This window comes from Myotis lucifugus, unplaced genomic scaffold (assembly GCF_000147115.1).
Source record: "Myotis lucifugus unplaced genomic scaffold, Myoluc2.0 scaffold_43, whole genome shotgun sequence".
In the NCBI taxonomy this organism is placed as follows: domain Eukaryota; kingdom Metazoa; phylum Chordata; class Mammalia; order Chiroptera; family Vespertilionidae; genus Myotis; species Myotis lucifugus.
In genome coordinates, this window is record NW_005871091.1 from 4,073,283 (window position 1) to 4,100,495 (window position 27,213).

General features: G+C 46.0%; 1 protein-coding gene across 3 annotated transcripts in view; it reads left to right on the forward strand.

The window, feature by feature from the left end:
• LOC102423464 (U3 small nucleolar RNA-associated protein 14 homolog A-like) overlaps window positions 1-15,218 on the forward strand; it is a 69,577-nt gene extending 54,359 nt beyond the window's left edge. For all 3 annotated transcript variants that reach the window (XM_014455203.2, XM_014455205.2, XM_023753304.1), the window contains one exon: window positions 12,618-15,218. In XM_014455203.2, the coding sequence (XP_014310689.1) occupies window positions 12,713-15,067 (2,355 nt within the window). In that variant the 5' untranslated portion in view covers window positions 12,618-12,712 and the 3' untranslated portion in view covers window positions 15,068-15,218. The remainder of the gene's footprint in view (window positions 1-12,617) is intronic.
• Window positions 15,219-27,213: the final 11,995 nt, after the last annotated feature.

A 27,213-nucleotide genomic window follows, 5' to 3' on the forward strand; every position in this document is an offset into this window, starting at 1 on the left:
GTGCTGACAGGACGTGGTTTGGTCTGCAGAGAGCAGGCGGTATCTCAGCACCTTCTCCAGTTACCCCTCAGCCAGGGCTTTGTGCAGGGAGCTGGACAGCCACACACGAGGGCCTGTCAGTGGCTTTATGCTCATGTGCAGCTGAGACTGAGAGGAGAGTGTCTTTGTCAGGGCCGGGGCCTCTCCTTGCCCCTTGCATCACACAAGAGGGGAATTGAGCTCAGATTATATTATATTAGATTAGATTAATGAGGGTGTAGTGCGGTGAATCGTGACTCCCTTTCCCCAAAAAGATAATGTCCAGTTCCTAATCCCTGGAACCATGAATGTGACCTCATTTGGAAAAAGGGTCTTCGAGATGCAATTATAACGTAAGGATCTGGAGATGAGATCATCCTGGATTACCTGGGTGAGCCCTAAGTGCAACCACAGCTGTCCTTATAGGAGAAGGCATGGGAAGGTTACACAGAAGAGGACGTGTGAAGAAACACAAAGAAGGCCATGCGAGGATAGAGGCAGAGATCAGGGTCATGCAGCATCAGTCAAAGAGCACCAAATGACACCCACAGCCACCAAGGCTGGCACAGGTGAGGAGCAGTTCCCCCGGAACCTCCAGGGGTGCAGTTCTGCCGACAGCTTCATTTCCAACTTCTCGCCTCCAGAACTGGGAGAAAATGAATTCTATTGTGTTAAGCCACCTAGACTCTGGTCACTTGTTACAACAGCCTGAGGAAACTAACATATGGGGCAAGGCTGGGGACCGAAGTGGGGGCTGGCAAGGGTGGGGTTTGAAGAGGGGGCTGGCCAGCGGTTCTCTCTCCCAGTTACAGCTGGTCCTCTCTGCGGCTTCTAAAACCAAGCACATTTTATCCTGCAGGCGGTCCTTAGTTTAATAAGAGAAATTATTTCCCCTCTTAACACAATTATTTTGAAAACTGACACAGACTAAGCATAACTTCTTGCCCCTCAATTTTATACAAGAAGGTAGAATTTCTCCTATCAACAGACTCTCTTATGAACTCACACCACAGCTTTGTTTTGCTAAGGGTGTTTTTCAGTCCCTGGCCCAAGTTATATCCAAACTACCTCCCTTTAACTTGCCCTTGGCAGTAAGAGAGAGGAGAAGGAAACTCAACCTCCCTTCAACAGTTTTAAGCACCCCTCCAGGCATTATTCATCTCTGTACCATCCAACTCAGGAAGTGGCATGCGGCAGATGGTCAGGAAATGTTTGTTAACCAGGGTGACCAACCATCCCGCTTTTCCCGGGACAGCAAGATTTTTTGAGACATCAGGCTTTCAGTGTTAAAACCAGAACTGTCCTGGGCAGCCCAGAAGGGACAGTTGGTCACCCTCGTGGACTGAACGAATAAACCACCCTGATCCCATTGTTCTTGGAGCAAGTTGCCCAATATAAAGTTATTTAGTCCTGGTCCCCACTCCACCTCATTCCGGGGTTTCCAAGCCTCCCTGGGTCCTTCTTCCCGGGAATCCTCCTCAGGCTAGAACCCCGCCCTGGGCATCAGCTTGGACCGGGCCCTGGATAATGTCTGCTGAATGTATAGTTCCAGTTCCCCTGTCTTGACTATTTTGTTCTCTGAATTCTTTCCTAGCTGGTTTTTCTCCTCATGCTCCTGAAATGTTGACCCTCTCCAGGATTCTGTCCTTGGTTCATTCCCAAATAGGTCATGGATGACCTCAAGAAATGAAATTAAAACAAAAAGACACACCACCTTGAATGCTATTACTGAGTCCTTTTTGCATCCAACATTCCATCTGTCAACAAACTCTGCTGATTCCCTCTTCTGCATAAATATTAAATCAGTTCCCTTCTCTCCATCCCCATGGTGGCTGCCATATGCCAGAACCTTATCATTCCTTGTCTGTTACTTAGATTTCCCATTTCCAATCTTAACCTTTCCAGTGTATCCTTTTTATAGTTTCAGAGTAATTGCTCTAACATGCAAATATTACTACATCTCTTCCTTGCTGAAAATATGACAAAGGCTCCCTGAGCTCTCCAGGATTAAGTTACAACTTTCTTAAACTGGCACATGACCTGCCCTTGTCCAATAGTTTGGCTTCATCTGTCCCCTTTAACCCCTCTCAGACCCTACAGTCCTGTCTCAATGAACCAGTCCTTCTCCACCTATGACCAGACCCTTGGACCTCCACATCCCTCCCTCTGTGCTACTATCCCAGCCCCTCTACCTGGCTGCCTCCTGCCAGGCCTTCAGAAATCAGCTCACAGATTGCCATGACCCTGTTAAGTGGGTGGGATGCCTCCTTTGTCCTGTACCAGCAGTGTGCCTTCACACTCTCAGTGCACTCACCTGCCTGCTTGTCTCCCTTCTGTGGGTGAGCAACCCAAATGCAGGGCAATGCTCATTCACCTTTGTCTTCTCTCTCCACAGTGCTGGGCACAATTTAGGTGCCTGTACTGGTTTATATAATGTCCCTGAATTCATGTCCACCTGGAACTTAAGAATAGGACTTTAGCCGAAACCGGTTTGGCTCAGTGGATAGAGCGTCGACCTGCGGACTGAAGGGTCCCGGGTTTGATTCCGGTCAAGGGCATGTACGTTGGTTGCAGGCACACCCCCAGTAGGGGATGTGCAGGAGGCAGCTGGTCGATGATTCTCTCTCATCGATGTTTCTGACTCTCTATCCCTCTCCCTTCCTCTCTGTAAAAAATCAATAAAATATATTTTAAAAAAAAAAGAATAGGACTTTACTTGAAAATAGGGTCTTTGCCGATGTCATTAGTCACTAGTAAGTTGAGGTCAGACTGCATTAGCATGAGCCTCTGAACTGTTATGACTAGTGTCCTTATGGGAAGAAAGGACAGGCAGGGATACAGACATGCACAGAGAAGACAGCCATGTAACAGCAGAGACAGAGATTAGTGATGCAGCGACAAGCCCAGGAACACCGAGGATGCTGGGAGGGAGGCAAGGATGGATCCTTCCCCAGGCCTTCCAAGGGAGTGGGCCCTGCCGACACCGTGCATTTGGACCTTCGGCCTCCAGAACTGAGAAGGAATACATTGCTGCTGCTTTAAGCCACCCAGTTTATAGTATTTTGTTATGGCAGCCCTAGAAAATGAATACAGTGCCAACATATTTGGTTGGCTCCGTGGATGATCTAACCCCTTTACCCCTTCCCACAGCCATTGGGAGAGACCCCTGTCAACTCCACGCTGGAATGTTCTGGCAGCCTTAGGATCGGTCTCCCCAGGCTAGCTGGATGGAGCGGCTCCATGAACTTGTGACTCCAAATGGGTCCTGTATTTGTTAGACTGATCACCAGAGGATTGTTGCTCCTGGCCTGACTACAAGGTTACCTGCATCCTGGCGCTAAACTGTGTCACCTCCACCCTGAGCGAAGCTCCCGCGCAGGGCTCTGCTGGACACCCACAGCGACCATGATTCTGGATGTTGCCGAGCTCGCAGTGCAGGCCACAGGCCAGTTTGTGCCCCTGCTTGCTAATGAGTGAGAGTCTGTGTGCAGAGTTCTGACACTTGCTTTCATTATAACACACGGAGACCCATGGCCCAAGACCTCGTGCATGTACACAGTGAATGACAAAACTGACTGGGGTCAGTTCTAACCAAGCAGGTCGTAGAAAGGACTCCAGTTTTGGAACAAGACAAATTTGGACTAAAATCCCAGCTCCTGCGTTGACGGCCTGAATCCCCTATGATGTTGCTTCAGAGGGTGGGGATGGTGGTCGGAGCCCATCACTGGCTTATCACTGTAATTAGAGATCACGCATGTGAAAGGCTCCAGGTGTCACAGATGCTCCCTGTTAGCTAGTACCTTGCCTGCAGTCACACGGCTAAAGGGTGAGGTGCTGTCCGGGGTCTCAGCCCGAGGACAAGTCTCTTTTCCCCTGAAACGGAGACTGTGGCTTCTAACGAGGGCCTTAAGCATTAATTAGGCATCTGGAATGTGCCACCTTATGCACTTTCAGATACATTTTCTCCATTTATCCTCACAAAAGGTTTTTAGTTTTAGAATTCTTATTATTAAAAACACTGGGAATGATGCTCAAAGAGGGAGTACAGCTCCCCACAGCTCTCGAGAGCAATGCTTCTCAACCTTGGTGCCAGGTGAGACATCTGAGAGCTTCGAAACATCCCCACGCCCAGGGATGAAACCAGCGTCTGATACAGGGCCCAGGCACCAGAACTTTAAGAAACTCCTTTGGTGGCTCCAAGCGCAGCCAAGTTTGAAGATCTGTGCTCTAGCGTTTACAGGTCACTGTCCCCCAAGTGAAGTGATTTGAACTTTTACTCTCCCGGGAGGACAGCAGAGCAGATGCCATTGCCCCCACTCTGCAGATGGGCAAACCAGGGCTCCAGAGGAAATTCTAGAAGGGCTTTGAGTGGGACCAAGAGTTCCTGGTTCGGCTCCAGTGCTCTGCCCCTGGAGTGGGGGGAGGTGTGCCATGTCCCTGACCTTGCAGGCTCCCTTTCCCCTGCACCTGAGCCAGCTGCCTTGGGTCCACAGAACTGTGTACCGCGGACTGCCAGAGGGAGGTTCCGAGGGTCCTACCTGGTGCCCACCACCTGGTCTCCCCGCCCCTCCCCTGCGGTTCCTGGGTTCCCCGCAGCACAGAGCAGAGGTGGAGTGGTTTTCCATCGGGCCCTTCAGGTCTGTTTCATTCCCGCTTCAGTTTTTCCATCTGCCTGTCATAGGGTGTATGGTACGGCTTGTCTCTGCCAAAGGCCTTAGAGGCTCTGGAATGGAGAGAGCAGCAGGAGCCCAGAGTTCATTCTGTGGGGAGAGCTGGGCTTTTCCATGCATCACTCCCCGCACTCACCCCTGGGTTCTCATACCCCGTCCCCCACCCCATGATTCCCAGGGGCCTCCAGCAGTGAAGACACAGTTCTGGAAAGCAGAAGGCTCTGACAGCCCCACGAATCAGCCTCCATGTCCCCACCCCCAGACCCTCCCAGGACAATGCTATCAAGTCATCTCGAGCAAAGGAACCAGAACACCCCAACGTAGTGAAAGAGAACAGAGGCCTCTCTTTCTCGCTGCTGCTGCGATTTCAATAGAGAGCCCTTCTCGAGCAGGAAGAAGCGGTTCTGGTGTGTCCCTAACAAAAGCTGACCTCTTCCTTGGCGGGTTTCGTAGGCCCAGAATCAAGCTGGGGTTATTTCCCCACCATCGCCATAGTCATAGCAACAGCTTTGATTAATGCAGTGGCCCATTAGAGGGATAATGTCAGCCCTAATCAGAAACGCCTCAAGTATCTCTCTTTGCATTTTGGTAAATGGCGTAATCACATTATGGTTCGATGTGTCTGGGAGCTGATTGCTGTCGTGAAAAGTCTGCCTGATTTTCCAGGTTAAGGGGTTTCAGGGGGCCCGAGATGCAGCTAATCACCATGTATTGTTGGGAGGGTTTGGAGAGAAGGCGGAGGGCAGGAGGCCGCCTGGTATTGCTGCCCTGCCCTTCCTTCTGGGCTGGCAGTAGCACTCTGGGCTGGCTGGTGGTCTGTCTGTTTGCAGGGGTGTTTCCCTGAAGGAGATGCGCTGAGAGTCAGAGGGAGGTGGCTTCCACTGTTGCGGTTAAGCATAAAGAAAGCAGAGGCATGGCTGGGAAGGGCAGGCAGGCCGCTGAGCTGGGCTTGGCTGTTCCTGCCCCTTGTCCATCAAGAGTGTGATAGATAGACAGCCTCAGGTCATGCCACTGGGCCGGCCTGGAGGTAGGAAACGGCGGGGTGACATGCACTGCAGAGGCACATAATGAGTGTGGACTTGACTTTCATAATAGCTCTTGGCTGCTGCAGGCCCTGAAGAATCCGTGGAAGCTTCCCACTCAAGGTAGCTTCCTGTGCATCCTGGGGAGGGGAGCTCCCCCCTACCCCCCACCCCTCTGCTTTTACTAGTAGGGAAACCAAGGCAAAGAGCGGTGGCATCTCTCACTCCCTGTGTTTATATAGAGAATTGATGCTAGGCTCCACCTCCCAAGGGACCCTGCTTTTGTCTCTGCAAGTCCGTGGGCGACAGTAACAGTAAATCGTCCCCACCAATGTTGAAGGATTAAGAGGAGGACCTGAGGAAATATGCACTGAGCCCCCTGAGGCTATTTCTAGCTGCTCCAAGGAGGTTTTTAAGGAGGACTCATGCAGTTAACTATTTATGACTTTTCGGATGCGGAGCAGAAATAGAAGGTGGCACTAGCTTCTCCAGCGCTCAGGAAGTAAAATCCTCGCCGAGGCCTGAAACCACTCTGGGGCCATTAAATTTACTGTCTCTTGGACGACATGTAATATACAGCATAATGTTTTCATCCTTGGCCATGACACTAGTTTTTCTTCCCAGTACTGAAAATGATCTCAGGAGCAGCCGAGGAAACTGAGTCAGTGAGTGAGAGCTAGCCCAGAGTTGCAGGGCTAGTCTGTGGCCAAGCTCTAGTGGAAGCAGATCTCTTGCTACTTGGACCAAAGTTCACTTCAGAGGGTCCAGCTCAATGTCCCAGGGCAGGTGTGGGTGTGGGAAGTTCCTCAGGGGGACCCAGTCCAATGGACAGACAAGACACTGTGACACCATGAGTCAACCAGTCTGTCTTCCATCTTGCTTTGCTCCAAGCCAACTTCCCACCTGGAGGAGTCAGTGTTCTTCCCAAGGAGATGTTGGATTAGACATGTTCAAGGACAGAGGCTCGCTGCCTGCCCTCAAGCCTCACAGACTGGTGTTGCATTAAGAGTAGGAGAGAATGAATTTCCCAGGCTAGGATGTGCCTCAGCTCTGGAAGGAACTACCGATGTCTCCCCAGCTCTATAAAGCGTTATCGTGCCTTTCTAGTAGCCAGGTCCTTGATCATCTCTTCCTTTAAACTTAGCTGACCAAGGAATTGGAAATTAAAGCAAATCAAGGATGTGGGGCCTTCACCCCACACAGCCAATAGCTTTAAGCTAAACCCATAAGAGACCAACATTTGTCTGAACAGAAAACCACAGAGGAATGAATTAACATTATGGTGAGAGTTTCCATCTGGCCCCTGCTGGCACCCTCACCACAGAAGCCGCCTGAGCTGGCACCCCCTCCCTGTTGGCTCAGCCTGATGCCAGTCCCTGAGCCAATCCAGACAGGCAAGATGTGTATTAATATTCTCCCTCCCTTAGCCCAGTCGACAGCTTCCCAGACCTGGGACTCAGGGGCCCAGCCTCTGTTGCTGCCTCCCTCTGCCCTTCCTTGTGTTTCCGCCCACAACCACATCCAGCTCTTGGCATTCCAGAGGTGAGCTCTCCACAGCCAAGTAAGCATAATGGACCATATGGATCTTCTTCTCGTTTTCATCCTCACCCGAGAATAGGTTAGAGAGAGAGAAACATCAATGTGAGATGTGCCCTGACCAGGGATCAAACCCATAACCCAGGCATGTGCCCTGACAGGGAATTGAACCAGCAACCTTAAGGTGCACAGGACGATGCTCCAACCAACTGAACCACTCTGGCTGGGCTGGATCTTCTTGATGCCCACTTTGACATAACTCCAGTTTTAGCAGGGTTGCCTTTTAGCAATTCCTGTTGGCTACTCTGGCTCCCAGCACGCCTGGAATTTGGCCCCCTCAGACACTGCTGACTCTCCAGGACCAGCGGCTGTTGCTGGTCCGTTAACATTTGCCTCCTCCAGCCCTAGCTCACTGAGCACACGTGCAGCATCCTCATCACCACCTGGCACAGCACTTGCATGTTAGCTTGTTGGTCTTCCTCCCCCAGACTGTGAGCTCCACGAGAACAGAAATCTCATTTGTTTTCTCCTCATGGTATCCCGAGCACCTAGCACAACATAGCAATGTTTAATGCATATTTGATGAACGAAAGCATAAATAAAAAGGTGGCATCCCCTTCCTGTAGAGGGAATTGATAACTCGCTTGATTTCGCTAATGCACATCCATCTCTGTTTATTTAAACTGAAAGAGCAAGTTCAGGATTCAGCCCTGGCAGGGTTTTGTCACTTCTGAAAAGACAGTCTCTTTACAAAAACCTGTGCTCATTACAAAAGAGTTAGCATCATGAAATTGGCCTTTTGTTTGCTTTATAATTGTATTCAATTGCTAACTATTCTGCCAATTAACCAAGTCTTTAGTGGCTTTCAAATAAAAAAACAGTTATATTCTAGAGTTGGGTTGGAGGGGCAGTGACACTTGATTGGAGATGACAAGATGGCTCTGGTCACTTCGTGCCTATAAATTTTTGAGTGAGTCACACAGTATCTCGAAGCCTTAGTTTCCTCATCTGGAAATTGTGGTAGTTGACTCAGTAATCACTAAGTTCTTTCCCAGGTTTATTGCCTCTATTAACCTATAATTCTGTTTCACTAATGCAAATCCAAAGCATGCCCTTTCTGGCTTGTATTTTGGCCAAGTCAGAACTTTAGGGTGAAAGCCTTTTGCACATCTTTCAACATCTTGCCACCAGGTGGCAGGCGCGTGCCACAGACCTTTTGTCCCAAGTACAAAGTGTGAGCATCTTACCAGAGATTGAATTAAGATAGTAGCTTTCTAAGCTGGAGGCCAGAGTCTTTGAGTTTTTGAAATAGCAAACTCTTAGTCTTGTGCAAAACAACAGTTTCAGGGGTACCAGGGACCATATCTAGGAATGAATGTTCAGGCACCCCCATTTATGTGGTTCAGAATTTTGAGGGCACCAGAGCTCAGCTCTTGGGTGTCTTCCCCTCTCTCTTTATTTATCTCAGGATGAGTCAGTGGACGCCCATCACCCCAACAGCACCTGCAGTACTCAGTGTCCCATGAAGAGAATCATGTGCTGAGCCAGAGTTGATGGATTTTATCCTGTTCTTTTTGTTCTTTCCTGTCTCCTTCCAGGAAGGAGATAAGGGATGCATTCAGGCAAAGTTGGGACAACTCCCTAAGTTCTGTTTTAAACTATTTGCCTAATTACAAGAAAATTTTCCTTAAATACAAACTCAGAAAAAGACATTCCATCTCTCCTGGTCCCCCTCCGTGATTAATTTTATGTATCAACCGGACTGGGCCAAGGAGCACTTAGATATTTTTGGTCAGACATTATTCTGGGTGTTTCTGTGAGATTGTTCTTGGGTGAGATTAACATTTAAATCTGAGTAAAGCAAATTGCCCTCCCTAATGTGGTGGGCCTCGTCCAATCCATTGAAGCCTTGAATAGAACAAAAAAGGCTTATCCTCTCCCGAATAAGAGAGAATGCTTTTTGCCTAACTGCCTTTAACTGGGACGTTGGCTTTCTTCCTGCCTTTGGACTTGAACTGAAACATTGGCTCTTCCTGGGTCTCGAGCCTGCCAGACTTTAGACTGGATCTGCACCACAGACTCCTGCGTCTGCAGCTTGGAAACTCATCCCACAGACCTTGGGACTTGTCAGCCTTCATCTTCATGTCAGCCAAGTCCTTATACTAAATCTCTTTATATACAGGGCATCCCCAAAAATGTATACATACTTTCACAGCTGATAGCTCAATTTTGAAAATGAAATGTATGTTAATAAACACTGCCTTTATAATTATTCAAAATGTATATATACTTTTTGGGGGACACCCTATATAAATATAAACACATATATATGTATGTGTGTATCTATATATCTCCTGTTGGTTCTGTTCTCCAGAGAACTCTGACAAATGCACCTCCTAATTGGATATTCGTCACTTGGTTGTGCACATACATACACTGAGCACCTACTTTGTGCCAGGCCCTGTACTAGGCTTCGAGAATAGGGAAATGAACAAACTGAATGTTCCCTGTCTCAGGGAGCTTCCAATCTACTGAGGGGGATAAACAACCAAATACTCACACAAGTATAAAAACAAAGCTACAGCAAGTGCCACTGAGGCTGGAGTGGCTGTTGGGAGTCCAGGAGGAGTAAGGAGGAGAGACTCGAGTTGCACTATAGCCAGGAGCCACACATTTAAATTTAAATTAGTTAAAAATGAAATACAAATGTTAAAACTTCAGTCCAGTGGCTAGCTGTATTTCACCTGCACAGTCTCCACATGTGGTTAGTGGCCCCCCCAGTTCCCTCTACAGTGGGGGAACTCTTGATAATCCTTTTGACTTTATTGACAGCTGGAACTGGCCTGTGTGAATTTGAGGTCAGCATCCTGAGGTAGGAATAGAACTGGCCTAACGCGTCTTCTTTGAGCAAGGCCACACCAAGGCATGGGCTCCTAATCTGTAGGAGAGCCCATTGGAGGTTGGGGTCCACCCTTATGTGTGCCACTTGGTACAGAGCCTGACTATGCCTGTTCAACAGGGACCTGCAGTAGAAGGTGTGAGTGAGCCAGGTACCCTGGTACACAACTTGTCCAACATATACTTCTTTGACTTTGTTCCTAATTTCTCCCCGGTCCTCCTCCCACCCCCTGTCATCAGTAGCCCTGGAATTGATTCAGCCTCCTTTATTTTCTTATCTATAATCAACTCTTTACTTCCCTTCATCACCTAGTACAGTGCCTAGCACATAGCACGTATTCAACAAATATTTGTTGTTTCAGTGTCCACCATCCAAAGACCTCCAGGAACATACCTATAGTTAAATAAATGTAGGTTTATTTAGCTTGCTTCAATGAATGAGAATACATGGTGTCTTGGTAAGAGAGTGTCAGAGGGGTTTATTAAAAAATTTGGGCTTTGACGAGGTGATTGTAAGGAAGGGCTAGAGAAATAGGAACTAGTATTGTATTAGATACTCTCAGGGAGTAGGAGTAATTCAGCAGTTTGGTATCTCAGAAATCCTGTTCAGGAATTAGAACAAAATGAGGCTGAAGATGTCTTTGGCAAGAAAGCAACAATCACTCAGAAATAATTTGGGGTGGGGGGTGGATTACAGTATGGCTTTGCCTTTGTTTGGTTACAAACTCTATCACACTCTAACTGATAACAGGGTTGATTTCCTCTTTTTCAGTTAAATTTGAAAAAATAGCTGAATAAATATTTAACTTTACTCAAATGTAGAAGCAATTGCAATGGTTTTTAAACCTGCCAAAGTGACCTTTCACCTTATCTATCTTTTGGGTAATTGCTTTTTACTGACTTGGAACAAAATTGCCCTTAGTTTAATGATATTACATAGATTCATCTGATGCTCGATCTACCATTTTGGAAATAGTGATATCTGTTTTTCAAAATTGGTATTTTAATTTTGATTACCCATTCAAGGATACTCTGGAGTTGGTCATTATTCCTCTTCAAATGTGGTCCCGATATCATCTACATGGAACTAAGAACAATGAGTCAATTACTTCCTGAGTTTGCAACACCACTTTCCTGTGACTCGTCTTTTCCTCCAGGAGTCACCTTACCCCATTGTTCACATGAGCTGTTTTTCAGCAAGTGTACCCCTGGCCTGGCATGCATGCAGTTGATTTTTAGAATCTGAAAAAAAAACACAAAACTCATTTATCCTTCCAACATCTTACTCATTTTTACCCAACATTCTAGAAGGTTGGAAAAAAATACCTATCATATTTGTCATCACTCTGACTTTTTGTCATTTGCAACTTGGTTAGCATCTCTTCTCTGCACTTCACTCATAACATTGACCAAAAATTGAACAGGATACCTGGAAGAACAGAATTCTTCCAGCCTCAACTAGTCACCAACAACACTCTTTTGATATGGTTGTTGGTCTCTTTTCAGTATGCTTAACCAGCCACATTTCACCCCGTATGTGCATGAGAAGAGCTTTTGGCAACTGTGCATTTGGGAAAGTTATTGCAGCACAGGGAGGCTCTCAGAGGGTAGGGTACTGGGAGGAGAGGAGTGGGAGCAGGGAGACAAGTGGGGCTAGAAAGAAGTAATCCAAACTTGAGATCATCAGTTCTTAAACTAGGGTGGGGTGCCTTTGGAAATGGACAGGGAGGTGTTGTTGCTACAAACATGAAAGGTAGCAGGTCTCTATAACAGATGAGTATGGGAAGAAATGGAGAAAAGCGGAGTTTAGAGCCTGAGTGCTTGGATGGTGTTGTCATAACTGGAAATATAGAAGCCTTGGAGGGAAGCTGTTTGAGGCGACAGTTAGATGGTGGAGGGAATTCTTGCCGCAATGTAAAGGGATTTTATGGTTCAGTTGATTGAAAGATAGGTTAAAAATATTTTGAAATGCCAGAGGTTTATTTGTATTAACTGTTGACAATATAGAGGGAGAGGTCGAAGATGAGAAGAGTTGGGCGTGGCAGATGAATAAGGTCCACAATGAGCACAGGCATGGGCATCAGAATTCAAATGGGCAGGAAGGGAGGTCTGTGGATGAGAGCGCATTTTAGAGCAGCCTTGGGCAAACTACGGCCCGGGGGCCGGATCCGGCCCATTTGAAATGAATAAAACTAAAAAAAAAAAGACCGTACCCTTTTATGTAATGATGTTTACTTTGAATTTATATTAGTTCACACAAACACTCCATCCATGCTTTTGTTCCAGCCCTCCGGTCCAGTTTAAGAACCCATTGTGGCCCTCGAGTCAAAAAGTTTGCCCACCCCTGTTTTAGAGCGTCATCTCTAAGGGCCTTTGCAACTGCTGTTCCCTCTGCTCAGATGCCTTCTCCACATATTCTCATGGTTTTTCCTGTAGATGATGGTCTTTTTTTCTTTTCTTTTTTTAATTTCAGACCTCAGCTCGAAGGTCTCCTGCTCACAGAGTCTTTCCCTGACCATTCACCTGTCACCCAGACCCATTCCAATCCGGGACTAGCCCTGCCCCAGAATGGTCCAGGACCTCCAGGCTCTTGACTCTCACAGGAAAGAATTCAAGAATGAGTCATGGTGGGGGATACGGGCTGCAAAGAGCCTTCTGGCTCCAAGGGAACAGGAAGAACTAGAAGATTTGCCAAATGACTACCCCTCAAGCACCAGTGAAGATGAGGGGGACAGTGGTGGAGAGCGAAAGCATCAAAAGCTTCTGGAAGCAATCAGTTCCCTTGATGGAAAGAATAGGCGGAAATTGGCTGAGAGATCTGAGGCTAGTCTGAAGGTGTCAGAGTTCACGGTCAGTTCTAAAGGATCAGGAGAAAGGCTAGTCCTTTCAGATCTGCTTGAACCTGTTAAAACTTCATCCTCATTGGCCACTGTGAAAAAGCAACTGAATAGAGTCATATCAAAGAAGACTGTGGAGCTACCCCTTAACAAAGAAGAGGTTGAGCGGATCCACAGAGAAGTGGCATTCAATAAAACCTCACAGGCGCTCTCCAAATGGGATCCCATCGTTCAGAAGAACCGACAAGCAGAGCAGCTGGTTTTCCCCCTGATAAAGGAGCAGTCAGCCTTCGCTCCCATGGAGCATGTGCTCAACGCCTGGAAGGCAAGAACACCCCTGGAGCAGGAGATTTTTAACCTCCTTTGTAAGAACAAGCAGCCAGTGACAGACCCTTTACTGACTCCTGTGGAAAAGGCCTCTCTCAAAGCCATGAGCCTGGAAATGGCTAAGATGCGCCGAGCAGAGCTTCAGAGGGCCCGGACCCTGCAGTCTTACTATGAGGCCAGGGCTCGAAGAGAGAAGAAAATCAAAAGCAAAAAGTATCACAGAGTTCTGAAGAAAGGAAAGGCCAAGAATTCCCTAAAAGAGTTTGAGAAGCTGCGGAAGACCAATCCTGCTGCTGCACTGGAAGAACTGGAAAAACTCGAAAAGGCCAGAATGATGGAGCGAATGAGCCTTAAGCACCAGAACAGTGGAAAATGGGCAAAGTCAAAGGCAGTTATGGCCAAATATGACCTGGAGGCTCGCCAGGCTATGCAGGATCAGTTGGCCAGGAACAAAGAACTGACGCAGAAAGTCCAGGTGGCCTCTGAGAGTGAGGAAGAGGAGGGAGGTGAAGAAGAGGTTGATCTCCTTGTCCCTGATGCAGTGAATGAGGCACACATGACTGCAGATGGACCGAATCCCTGGATGGTCAGGAATCACTCTGATGACGCAAAAGAGGCTGAAATCCAAAAGGACTCTGAACAACTTCCAGAGCCCATGGCCAACGAGGCTTCTGAGAGTGAGGAAGAAGAAAGACCAGTGGCAGAGGAAGAAATTTTGTTGAAAGAATTTAAGGAAAGTCAGTTACTTAGGAAAATGTCGGGGCTCAACCAGGACACCAAGCCAGTGGGCAGACAAGAAACAGAAGATTCTAGCACCCAGGAGGTGCTATCCAAACTGAGAGGACTGTCTCAGAAACTCAACAAGGACAACCATCAGTGCAGGAAGCAAAACATGGGTTCAGTGAGGACTGTTTTGTCCACCCAGAGAGAGGGACCTGCTGGGGAAGAAGAGGAGCCCCTGTTGCTACAGAGGCCGGAGAGAGCACAGACTCTGGAGGAGCTAAAGGAACTGAGCAAAGAAGGATGCTTTCAAAATGAGGAGCTTCCCAGACCTGCGTTAGAAGGGCAGCAGGTGGAGAGGAATAATCAGCCTAGTGCTCCCAAGAAGAAAAGGAAGGAGCAAATGATTGACCTACAGAACATCTTAACCACAAAATCTCCTTCCATGAAGTCTTCGGCTGTCCCCACAATAGAGGAGTTGGAAGATGAACAAGAGAGAAAGCAAAAGCAAATGATAAAGGAAGCTTTTGCTGGTGATGATGTCATCAGAGATTTCTTGAAGGAGAAGAGAGAAACAGTGGAGGCGAGTAAGCCAAACGACGTGGACCTGACTCTGCCTGGCTGGGGCGAGTGGGGCGGTGTGGGCCTGAAGCCCAGTGCCAAGAAGAGACGCCGGTTTCTCATTAAAGCACCTGAAGGTCCTCCAAGAAAGGACAAGAATTTACCAAATGTGATTATCAATGAGAAGCGAAACATCCATGCAGCAGCTCACCAGGTGCGGGTGCTTCCATATCCATTTACCCACCATCAGCAATTTGAGAGGACCATCCAGACCCCTATAGGATCTACATGGAACACCCAGAGAGCCTCCCAAAAGCTGACTACACCCAAGGTTGTCACCAAGCCAGGACATATCATTAAGCCTATAAAAGCAGAGGATGTGGGCTACCGGTCTTCCTCACGGTCGGACCTCTCTGTCATACAGAGGAATCCAAAACAACTCTCCATACATCACAAAAAACAGCTGAAGAAAAACTAAAGATAGAGTTGCTGGAGGAGTGACATCTTGGTGCCCAGAAGCAGGACCCTAGAGTGCCCCTCCATTGGCCGGGTTTTACTAGTACTACAAGCTACATGATCAATTTCAAAATTTGTTAGCACACATATTAGGAATAAAGGCATTTTTATCTGTTAAAAAAAAAAAGAGTCATGGTGAGAGTGAAAGCCAGTTTGTTCAGGTAGAGAAAAAGAGTTAGGATGCGGGTTCCTGGAGACAGGATCAGGGGTTGAGCTGCCCACTGCTCCTTTGGTTGCAAGTCTCTCAGGGCGTCGCTGTGAAAGTAGCAAAAGTACACGTCCAAGTGGAATGGGTGAACTCGAGAGTGAGTTGTGTGCTGGGTCAGTCAGTTCTTGGGATTTTATGTGTTTCCAAGGGTGGGTTGTTTCTAAATTTGTGGCACTGAATTCTGACTCGGCCTTCTGTGTGTGTGTGTGTGTGTGTGTGTGTGTGTGTGTGTGTGTGTGTTTTGTTCCTAATATGGTCTGTTCTAAAAAGTATCATGGTGTTCTTCCTCCTCTGCCCCCCCCCCCCTTCTACTTGTGTCAGTTTTCATTATGATGATGGTATAATGAGCTTTGAGGCCAGTCTCTTACAAGTTTTTTCTCCATCTTGGATGGATCTGGGTTTAGCTAGTCCTTGTTGCTGTTGTTGACTTCTGTGACCCTGGAGGGGTTTCCTGTCTGACTGTTTCCCTATGATCATGCGTGGAGGTGGGGATCCTGGTGAGTGGACCTAGTGACTTACCATCCCGTGATGTCGGCTCCTACTTCCTCATTCCACTCTCGTCAGGTGTTTTCTCTAACTTCTTTCTATCCTGCCTCACACTTTAAAATAGTCCTCAACCCTCATCTGAAATTATCTTATTTGCTCATCTGTGGGGGTTTTTTGCTGTGACCTATATGAAAGCTGGGACCTTTGCATGTTTGTTCATGGTTGTACTTCCAGTACCCTGTTATATGTTTGTTGAATGAATGAAAAGCATGCAGAAAGCCTGGTAGAGAATAGGCACTCAATGTTGAGTGCTAAAACGAGCAATCATTGCACTCCCACATATATACCCAAGAGACTGTACAGAAATGTCTATAACAGCATTACTCATAGTAGACGGGAGGTGCAAACAACCTAAATGTCAAAATGTGGTATATCCATACGATGGGATATTATTCAGCCATGAGACAATGAAGTACTGATATCGATCACAACATGGCTTAGCCTGAAAAATGTTGTATTTAAAAGAATCCAGACACAAAAATCCACATGTCTTATGCCATTTATATGAAATTCCCAGGATACATAAATTCATAGAGACAAAGCAGGGCCTAAAGAAAGGGGTCATGGGGAATAATTGCTTAGTGAGTACAGATTTCTTTTTAGGGTGATGAAATGTTCTGGAATTATCCCTAGCTGGGTGGCTCTGTTGATTGGAGCATCTTCCTGTACATTAGAAGATTGCAGGTTCAATTCCCAATCAGGGCACATACCTAGGTTGCAGGTTCGATCCCTGATCAGGGCGTGTACTAAAGGCAACCAATCAATGTTTCTCTTTCTCCCTCTCTCAAATCAATAAAACATATCCTTGAGAATTAAAAAGAAAAATGTTCTGGATTTAGTGGTGATAGTTCTGTCACACAATAAAGTGGTTAAAATGGTAAATTTTATGTTATGTACATTTTACCTCTTTAAAAGAAGATAGACTGGCCCTAACTGGTTTGGCTCATTGGATAGAGCGTCAGCCTGCAGACTGAAGGTTCCCAGGTTTGATTCCGATCAAGGGCATGTACCTTGGTTGCGGGCGCATCCCCATTGGGGGGTGTGCAGGAGGCAGCTGATCAAAGTTTCTCTCTCATCGATGTTTCTAACTCTATTCCTCTCCCTTCCTCTCTGTAAAAAATTAATAAAATATATTTTTAAAAAAAGACTGGATTAGCATATGAAGTATAGCTGAACTCTAAAACACACAGGACTAATACTTCATACTCATCTGCGGATAAATCAAAGAACCATGTAAAGCAACCCTGAGGCATGAATCTACCAAATAGATTTATCATTCAGTTATCAATTCACTACTGATAAGATTCTTGAAGGATTCCTTCAGATTGTGAGCACTTGTCTCTTTTGCATAAAAACTACTTGATTCCTAGGTAGACCTTTGGGGGAAATACTTTTACATGAAAGAAGATCTGCTGTGGGTAATTGCAAATGCTACTATTCGATGTAAAAAAGTTCATTTAGTGACCAGAAACCACCTCATCACTCCACCCTTAGACCACAGCTCAGGACAGCCTGCACTTCCAAGGAGTTGTTTTCCCATGGTTTTGGGGAGAGGGGGTCTCTGGGGGGTGAAAAGGCTACTGGTAGCTGTGATGTGAGCTCAGCATACTCTGGGGCAGACCTTGGGGCAGGTGCCTCCCCAGAAGCCCTGAGCTTGCAGGAGTGATGACTCTTATTTCCAGCTGTGAATAGACCTCTAGTGGCAACTACTGAAATCGACCTGCTCTCTCCAGAGGCAAGAGAGTGCCCGCTCTGTGAATGAGCACGAGTCCTTTCAGGGCACTACAGGTTGCAGCTGTTCCAACAGCACGGAGCATCCCCAGCAACATTGAACCTCCTACAGGTCTGGTTTGGTTAAATATGCTCGTTAAAAATCTCTAAGCAAATTTTCTTTATGGATCATCTTTGTGGGCTGAACCATGGACACTCTGGTTGCCCTGTGCTGACAGCCATAAGCCTCCATTTCCACTGGACACTGGGAAGAAGCCCTAAAGGCAGGATCTAGTTTATGTGAAAGGAGTTTGGATGTGAGGCTCCCTTGACTCTTGCCAAAGGAAAGACTGCCTGTGAATGATGATATTTGAATTGGAATTAAGTTCAAGCTTCAACGGGCATTATTTCTACCTTGCTATTGGAAAATGGTTCTCAAACTTGTGCCAAACAACTCAGTGTCATATCATTTCATCCAAGGGGGCTGCTCCTACCACTGATCACCTCTTATCCAGACAGATAACCACATCCTGCTCCGGGATCACACTTCTATTTTGGCACTTTTTGTAGTGAGGTCATTCGTTCAGCAAGTATTTATTGACCTGCTTTGAGTTATGCACAGTTGTAGGTGCTAGGGATAAGGTAGTGAGTATAAAAGGCAAAGTGTTGGTGCTTGCAGGGAGACAACAAATAAATATATGTGATAAATAAATATAAAATATATATAAAGGAAAAGTTGGGTAAAGGACATAGGGAGTGCAGTAGGTAGATGGAGACGTCATTGGGTAGATGGAGACTGAGAACTGACAGTGGGATTTTGCAATGTGGAGGTCATTCTTCTTCCAGCAGAAGGGTGGGACTTGAAACCTGATTAGAGTGACTTCAGGAGATTAGGGAAGGGCTCTCTGATTAGATGGCATTTGAACAGATGGAGCAAACCATGCAGCGTTATTGGACTAAGGAAATAAATTATGAGTACATTTTCACAGGACCACTCTGGCTGCTGGGGGTAGAGCAGAATGAAAAGGAGCATGGAAGAGCAGATCAGTTAGGAGCCTATGGCTGGAATCCACGTGAAGTTAATGGCTCTGACTAGGTTGGATGGTCAGATACGGGACACAATTTGAAGGTTGAACTCACAGGACTGGCTGATGGGGTGTATGTGGGAGAAAGAGGAGCCAAGGATGATTCCAAGTTTGGATGCCTGGAAAAAATGCAGTTACCTCTTTTCCGAAATGGGCAAAAACGTGGAATGGGAGTTTTAGACAAGGAAGCCAGGAGTTTGGAGGGACTGTCCTGCATGCTGCAGGAAGTTGAGGGTCCCTGGCCTCTTTCTATTAAAGGCCAGCAGCTCTCGCTTCAATGACTTTAATAGAAAGTCATTAGGTTAACCCATAGCCACCCTCACACATTGTCAAATACCCCTTGTAGTGGTGGTGCTGCCCATGGTTGAGACCCACTGTAACCAATGAAGTGGGTGTCAGCACCTAGATGTGACTGCATTTGGCTGATGCCAGAAGCAGCAGAAATCTAGCTTCAAGAGCAGAATGAGAACTGACAAATTCTGTAGAGATGGCGACCCCTTCCTCTTTAGGGAGTGAGGTTTAAGTCTAGGAGGTTACGGCATAGAGGTTGAACTGGGCTCCAATCTAGAGAGACAAAGCAGGGTCAAACCAGAAATAGTCACCTTATCAAGGATATCATGCTATACATATTAGAATGTTTTGAGACCTCTTCCTTTCCTATACCTTCCACCTTAGGAAATCCCACTTGCCACTCTTGTGAGAAGCATCCCTCTAAGCATGATGGCCCCTACCCACACCTGATTAAACCCAAGGTAAACACCTGAAATAACAAGACAATTCATTGGCTGATTGGTGACCTTTCAGATTTTTTCCTGTTGAGTAGTTGAATAATAGGCTAGTGACTGTAGTCAGTTGGCGGTGGGTATTTGAGCTGAAAGCACTTATAGACTTGAGATGAAAGTTGCAACATGACAAAGGGAAAGCCACAGCACAGGAAAGTCCAGGTTTGGGGAGAGCAGAGAAACCAGGATCAAGGAGACGAAGCCAGCTATGAAACGGGAGCACAGCTCAGCCCTGCAGAAAGAAGGAGAGGTGCAAGAGCATGTGGTTCCAGGGAGATGGGGAAGGACAGAGACAGAGAGAGACAATAGTTGACTACTTTTGGGTTCCATGAGACTGCCTGTTGACTTTCAATTGGTCTTTTTCTTATTTTGTGTAGTTTGAGTGGTTTCTGACCCATGCAACCAATGATATACATTGCCCTTACCTCTATGTTAGAGCTGTGATCAGAGGATGGTCTAAAGTCAGCCACTAAGGCCAGGAATCAAGAACCAGAGTCAGGGAAGAGAAGGAGGTCAGTCATTGTGAAGCTGCTTTAACAGTGCTGGAGCAGATCCAGCCTCTCGTTGAAGCTGGGGAGCATGTATGATGGTAGGAGACAGCTGGGGGACGAGACTTCCCCCCTTACAGAGCAGTGTGGAGGCAGCCACTGCCGGGAGCTTCCTTCAGCCTCACGCAGGGCATCTGATTCATTTGCCTTGCTCGACTTGGCTGGTAATTTCATCTTTCAGCCAGAAGCGGAAGAGACTTGGGGAACTTCTGTTCTGGACTTAATTCTGACCAACTAGGAAAAATTGCTTGGCAAAGTGGATGTGACAGGAACTTGGGAGAAAGCAACAACGTCATCCTGGAGTGTGTGAAAGCTGAAAAGGTTAGGCTGGGCTATTAGAATGCTGAGCCAGTAACCATTCATACACATTAAGCTTATGGAGCACAGGCTGTGTGCCAGGCAGCATTCTTGGTGCTAGAACTACAACATGTAATAAGGCAACATCCTTACCCTTGGGAGGCTTCTATTTTACAGTAAGCAAACAAGTGAGCAAAATCATTTCAGATAGTTTTTATATGCCACACAAACAGTAACTGGGAAGTGTTGGGGTGGGGTGAGTCTAGATCAAGTGGTCAAGGAAGGTCTCCCTGGAGAGTGGAGATATTTGAGCTGAAATCCAAGTGATGGGGAAGAACTAGCCATACAAAGGGAATGTCATGAGAAGAATTAGCAAGCATAGAGGTCTGCTGGGTAGCTCTGTGGTCAAAGACACAGAAGTAGCACATGCTTTTCCTTAGAGTAATGGTGGCTCTGAGATTCCAGAGGAGTTTTTCCATTACAGTTGAACTTGGGCACTTAACTTGGTGATCTTAGGGGAAATTAACTAGAACAGATTATTCAATAATAGTTCTTGAGTCCCTATACAAAAATTGATGGTCATTAGTGTCTAGTTTGTGACCCATAGCATAAGTAGAACCTCTCCACATTGGGGGGAAAGAGCAGGTTTAATAGAATAATAGGGCAGAGAGAGGTAGACACAGTATATTTTGATTTAGCAAGTAATTTTTATGGACAAATTAGAAAAATGAAGATGGTATTCTTATTTAGCCAACAGTATCCAAGAGGTGGTCTTAGAGAAGAAGGACCAAATCTGATCCGTGTTTCCAGAAGCCAAACTGGGACCAATGGTTGGAAATTATGGGAACGCAGATTTTAAATCAGTATAAGTCAGACCTTTTTAAGAGTAAGACATGTCCTAAAGCTGCTTTGGAATGAGGACACAGATGAGCGAAATTGATGCAGCAGATGGTGAATGTTTGGAGTCTAGTTTCATCCACCATGATAATCTAGGATTATATGATTCAGGAGAAGTAACTGATTATTATGCACCATTTTCTCCCTGTGATTTAGTAACGATCTCTATAATAAAGGCTATATCAGTCATCCAGATGAGAACCTCAAAATCTTCATTTACTCCCCCTCTCCCCTATCTATCTCATTCTATTCATTCTCATAGGCCTTCTCCTCCTCATTCCTATCCCTACTGCCATTGCCCTAGGTCAACTTCCATCATCTCTTGCCTGAACTTTTATGTTGGCCTCTTCATTGTTCTTCCAGCTTCTACTTTCTTCCCCCATGACTTCATTCTTGGTGTGTGGCCAGATGGCACTTTAACAGACAGAAATGACATCAAACCCCTCTACTAAAATCTCCATTGACCCTTCTTTCCCGAAAGAGAAGCCCCACAGATTTAGATTGTTCTTAAGGCTCCAACCTCAGTTTATGTGTATCTACCCTGCTCCACACATGCCATGTAGGCTCAGGTCTCTTTTCAATGCCATATCTGAGAAACCTCCTTGTTTCCCCAAGCAACAATAATTATGTTTGGCCCAGCTGGCATGGCTCAGTGGTTGAGCATTGACCTATGAACCAGGAGGTCACAGTTCGATTCTGGTCAGGGCATATGCTGGGGTTGCAGGCTCAATCCCTAGTGTGTGGCATGCAGGAGGCAGCCAATCAATGATTCTCTCTCATCAATGATGTTTCTATCTCTCTCTCCCTCTGAAATCAATAAAAATATTTTTAAAAAGAGTAATGATATTTACACTTATTTCCACACAATAATTTGTCTCAATTATTTATTATTTCATTTATTCTTGAATTTTTTTATTCATACATTTATTAATGGTACCTATTGTGGGCTAGCTCTATGCTAGGTGTTAGGGGAAGTGAGCAGAGTAAGATTACTACTAATTTATTAGGTGGCAGGTATTGTGATATGTGTTTATGTCCATTATCTCAATCTTCATCCAGTGAGACAATTACTATTATGAAATAATAGAGATATTATCCCAAATGCAATATCCTTAGGAGGATAGTTACTATTAGCATCCTTATTTTAAAAATGAGGAAACTGAGGTTTAGAGAAGTTGACCAGCTCACCCAATCAAGAGCCTGGGCTGGGATTTATACTCGGGTTGTCTGATTCCAGAGTTTAGATTTCCAGTTACCATACCAGGACATCTTTTCACTACAGGTAAAGGGACACAGGCAAAATCATGTCCTCAAAGAGTTCAGACATTGGTGTTTCTAGCTGCTGAATGTTTCCTTAGCATTCATGTATTTCTGTCTGAGACCATAGTTAGCCACTCCCACATCTAGCCCTCCATTTGATTATAAGCTCTTTAAGGGCAGACAAGGCCCTGTACCATCACATTCATCCCCATCTTCCAGGCTCAGAGTTACTCTAATTATGTTTGCAGATTGAGTTAACAAATCATTGTATGTGTCAGACCAACTATACTGCAAGTTTTCCTGGGTAAGAGGATTTTTAATTCTATCCAGCTCTGGGCCCTACACAATGGGGACATTGACAAGCTGGTGCACATTCACCCAGAAAGTGGAAGGGGCTGTTTTGAATGCTATTTATAAACACTGCCTTCCTTGGCATGTATTTGGAAAGTATTAAAATAAACTGTGAATGTGTTAGAAGATCTTTCTGTTCCCTGTTTTATAAATTATTATTTCAGTCTTGAACAAAGCTGTTTTTTTTTCTTTTGCATGTACCATAGTGTTTATAGCCTGACAATCCTATAATATTAATAATGATAAAGCACATTACAGCTATAAAAATGACATTAAGAGATAAAAGTTTCAAGTCGAGAGGACAGCAGGTACAGTGAAGTGGGGACACATGCTGCTGTGCCCAGGAATTGCCCACGGCTGACCTTTATGGAGAGCTCGCTATGTGCCTGCCCTGTTTTGAATGCTTTACATGTATACACTTATCTGTGCCATTACCACTTTTTATAGTTGAGGGACGCAGAGGCACAGAGTCCCTTAACAACAGGTCTCTATTCAGCATTTACCACATTCTATTATTGGTATGCCTGGCTTTCCCCTTTAAAGGCAAAGACAGTCTCTGGTACAGCTCCGTACCTTGGAGCCTGGCCGGTTCCTGGCCTAACAGAAAACCTCATGCTGTGTCAGAGAACACTGCTCAGGCAACAGGGCTCCTCCCCTAGCTGCTCACCTGGGAAAAGCTCAGTGAACACATGGTTTTGCTCTCCAAGTAAGGCCAACACATTCTCCTGGGGCAGAGCTGTTCCCCAGTAGAACAAGCCACGCTAAAAATTGGTTGTTGAGCACACAACCAAGGCATAGAGGTAGATGGTTGGACTCTTGAACAGCCTCATCCTAAGATTATCAGAGTAGGTGCAGTCTTGTCCATGGAACCATAATCCTCTAGGTCTGAATTCACCGGGAGAGGCACGTCCTTATCATGCTTCCATTTCCCATAAGCCCCCTTTAGTGACACAATTTTATTCTTTGGAGATGTTAATACTTTTAGTCAAACTCTTGTGGGTGCTCTTTCTGTCTCTTTAATGTGACCTTGCCTATTTCTGCTTTGATTTGTAACATGCGGATTTTACAGTTTCAATCCTTAGCTCCCTCATTCCCCTCATTTTAAATTGTCTTCTTCCTTCATCCCTCCAAGTACGAACTATATTATCATCCCCATTTTACAGATGAAGAGGAACAGAGCCCAGTCTCCTGACTTCCAACGCCTAGCATTTCCCCCCTTATCAGCACCACTTCAACAGTTCAAAGTGCTTTTACTTGGGCTATTTGACTGTGGGTTGCACATGTGAATATCTTTAGACAATGGCATGGCCGCCACTGGAGTCTTGATGCAGACTGTGAACTGCGAGGTGCCCAGTCAATACGGCTGCTGGGGTTCTTTGCTAACATGCTGGGGCAGAGCAGCCTCAGAGCCAGCCTTCTCTCCTGTGCAATCACAGTGGTTTCCAAGCAGATGCTAGCTTTCCACTTTCTGATCTCTCCCTGCTTGGCTCTGGGGTCCTTTTATTTGGCCACATTTCTCTCTATATACACAGAAGCCTCCTGTACACTGCCCCCAACAGTACTTATAATCACCTCTCCTGAGGCCAACACCGTAATCTCATCTCTAATTCACTGTCTTTTTTTTTTTGGTCTTTTTTTCTTTTCATTCCTCTTTCTCCTTCACTTTTACTCTTGCTCTGAGCCTCCCAACACAGGCCATTTCTCCAAATACACCAGGTTGGCCAAAATCCCCTTCGCACCTGTATAACTGGAACCTTCCCCTTTGCCTGTTATTTACCTCTTTATCTGAAAGCACATCCCCCTTATTATTAAATTTCATTTACTACAGACCTCAGGCCCCTGTGTGTGATTTCCCGGCTTTCAGCTGGTTGGCTACCTCTTTTCTGCCCCCAATTGCAAGCAGCCGTTAGTAATCAACCCAGAGCGTGTCTGATAATCAAATTAGACAAGTGGGACTCTGCCTTTATTTTCTGCGTAATCACTGGGCGTGATAGTAATAATGTCAGCTCGAATAATCTAGTAGCGTGAACCTCTCTCCATGTTATTTATTTTTTTCCAGCCCTACTTCAGGTTCACCCCACAGCCCCAGACTGGGTTTAGAATCTTGATTGTGGACCATGTCAACCGCGTCAAGCCTGGGTGAAGCTCATAATTGAATGGTAGTATATCATACAGGGGATTTTTTTTTTTTTTATCCTTAACCCTACCTGGTAATGAGTTTGTGCCCTGCAGCTAGAGTCTTGATAGCCCTTGACATTTCCTCTTCCTTCAGGAGGGAGGCTGCAGCTGCTGCTCTGCTCTTTGCTCATGGGTGGAGCAGCCTGGGCCGAAGAGAAAAGAGAGTCACTGCAGCTGCCTCCAGTTCCTCGGGCAACGTGGCCAAGTCACTTTTCTCAGTTGTAAACTAAGGGTCCTGGTCTCCAACCCTCCCCACTGGGGTGTAGAAGGGCAGAGAGAATGTTTCTGGAGCCCTTGAAGCCACTTAGCATAAGGATGCTCTGCAGACAGTGAAGTGTCTGTAGAAATGTTGTGATAAGTACACAGTGAAATTAACAAGTGTGAACCCTTGGAAATGTGGTTGGAGCTTCCTATAGCTGGCACAGAGCTGTGGCTTTCTGGTGCGAAGATAGAACCAAGTTCCCTGAAAGGTCACATCTCCTCTGAAATGGCTGGGGTAGGGGTACCAGAAGCCACAATAGGATCTATGTGTGATCAAAATTGGACTTATGCTGCCATGTTAGAGAGGAGATTGTAGTAGATTTGTAGGCAAAAAAGTTTGGATGTTTATAACTTGTTGACTTTGGGCAAGTCGTTTAACCTAAATCTCATTTTCATATCTGTGAAATGGGGGTAACAACACTATCTCACAGGGGCTTTTCCAGGATATAGGAAGAGGAAGGGAGATCATCATAACAACAGTGTTGTGTTGGTAAAACGGATATCCAGGAAAAAGTCCTGTTGGGTGGCATTTGCCAGTTTCTATGGTGTAAATACATCATTTCAGGCTACCAATGGTTTAACCACTCAACATTCCTGAATATTTACCAATTGGCTCTTATAAACCTGCTGCCTCTAGCACCATAAGTACCATTCATTAAGTATGTATCAGACTTCACATATAGTCATTTCATCTTCACAGCTACTTCTCAGATAGTTATAATTAACTCCAGTTTCCAAATGAAGAACATGAGGCTCTGAGATCTGAAGTGGTTTGTATAGGGTCTCATGGAAAATGGCAGAAGCAGGATTTGAACCCAGGTTGATCTAATTTTAGAATCTATGTTCCTTCCTCAAAGCCAAGTTGTGTAACCAGGGCCATACATGGGCAAGTGCAGTATAATCTGAAAGATATTACAAACCTGAAATAAATTACTCTCTTATCTGAGATGTGATAGCATAGATTCTACCTCTTGAGTCTTCTAGGGTTCACCCTGGGCTTTTCAGACTCAAAAGGAATGTGGACCCGCCCAGTTTCTTTCTCCTGGCCAACAAACCATCTGATGGAAGGAAGGCATCTGTTTCTACTTCTCTGCTGGGAACCTTCACACATTTCTGTCCAAGAAGTGTAGTATGAAATCTTTCTGGGAGGCCATTAAAATTAATCCTGGGAGATGAGGCAAGCCAGGATTTGGCCAAATTCCAGTATAATGTGCTATCCCCCAAAGAGGAAAAAGAACATTCCTTCTGAGATGGTGCTCATCTTTGAATGTTTGGGCCTGGCCCAACTAAGGTAGAACAGAACTCAGTGGAGAACTGTCTGTTTACTCTCCCTTACGGATTTTTCTTTTTGCCAGCCCAGCCCTCATGCTCTACTTTTGGATCCAGCCAGCTACCTACATGCCTCAGTCCTATGATAGTCACTAACTGGATTATAATTGTTTATTTGCTAGACTGAGCTGCTCCCAGAGCGTGAGAAACCAACTGCTACCACTGCCAGCCCCACATTTCTCCCAGCCAGAGGCCATCCCCCAACAAGGAGCCATGCTTTTTCACAAGAACTTTGCCCACAAGAAGAGCAAGCAGCTCATGTTGACGGCCAAGGTCAGTTTTACTGTCTGTCCAGGTGACACCCACACCCTGGTACACCTTTCTCCTCTAAAGAGCCTAGCCTTCTTAACTTGGGAAGCTGACCAGAGGCCGAGGGACTTGCCAAATCTCCAACTTTTGGACTGAGATTCTACTGCTCAGTTCTCAGCAGTTGCCAACAGCAGAGTTTCCAGTGTGTAGGTGGCAACCAGCATGGATTCTGGGCAGTGGTGAGGTGTGGCCACCAGCCAGGGAAGCAGGTGCGGGTAGCAGAGGGTGATACAAGACAGAGGGGGATGCCCAGCTTGGTTTTTGCAGCTCACAGTGTTGGTCTATGAGCTCACAGTAGGCTGTACAAAATCTGAAAGATATTACAGGCAGGGGCTGGATTTGGCCCA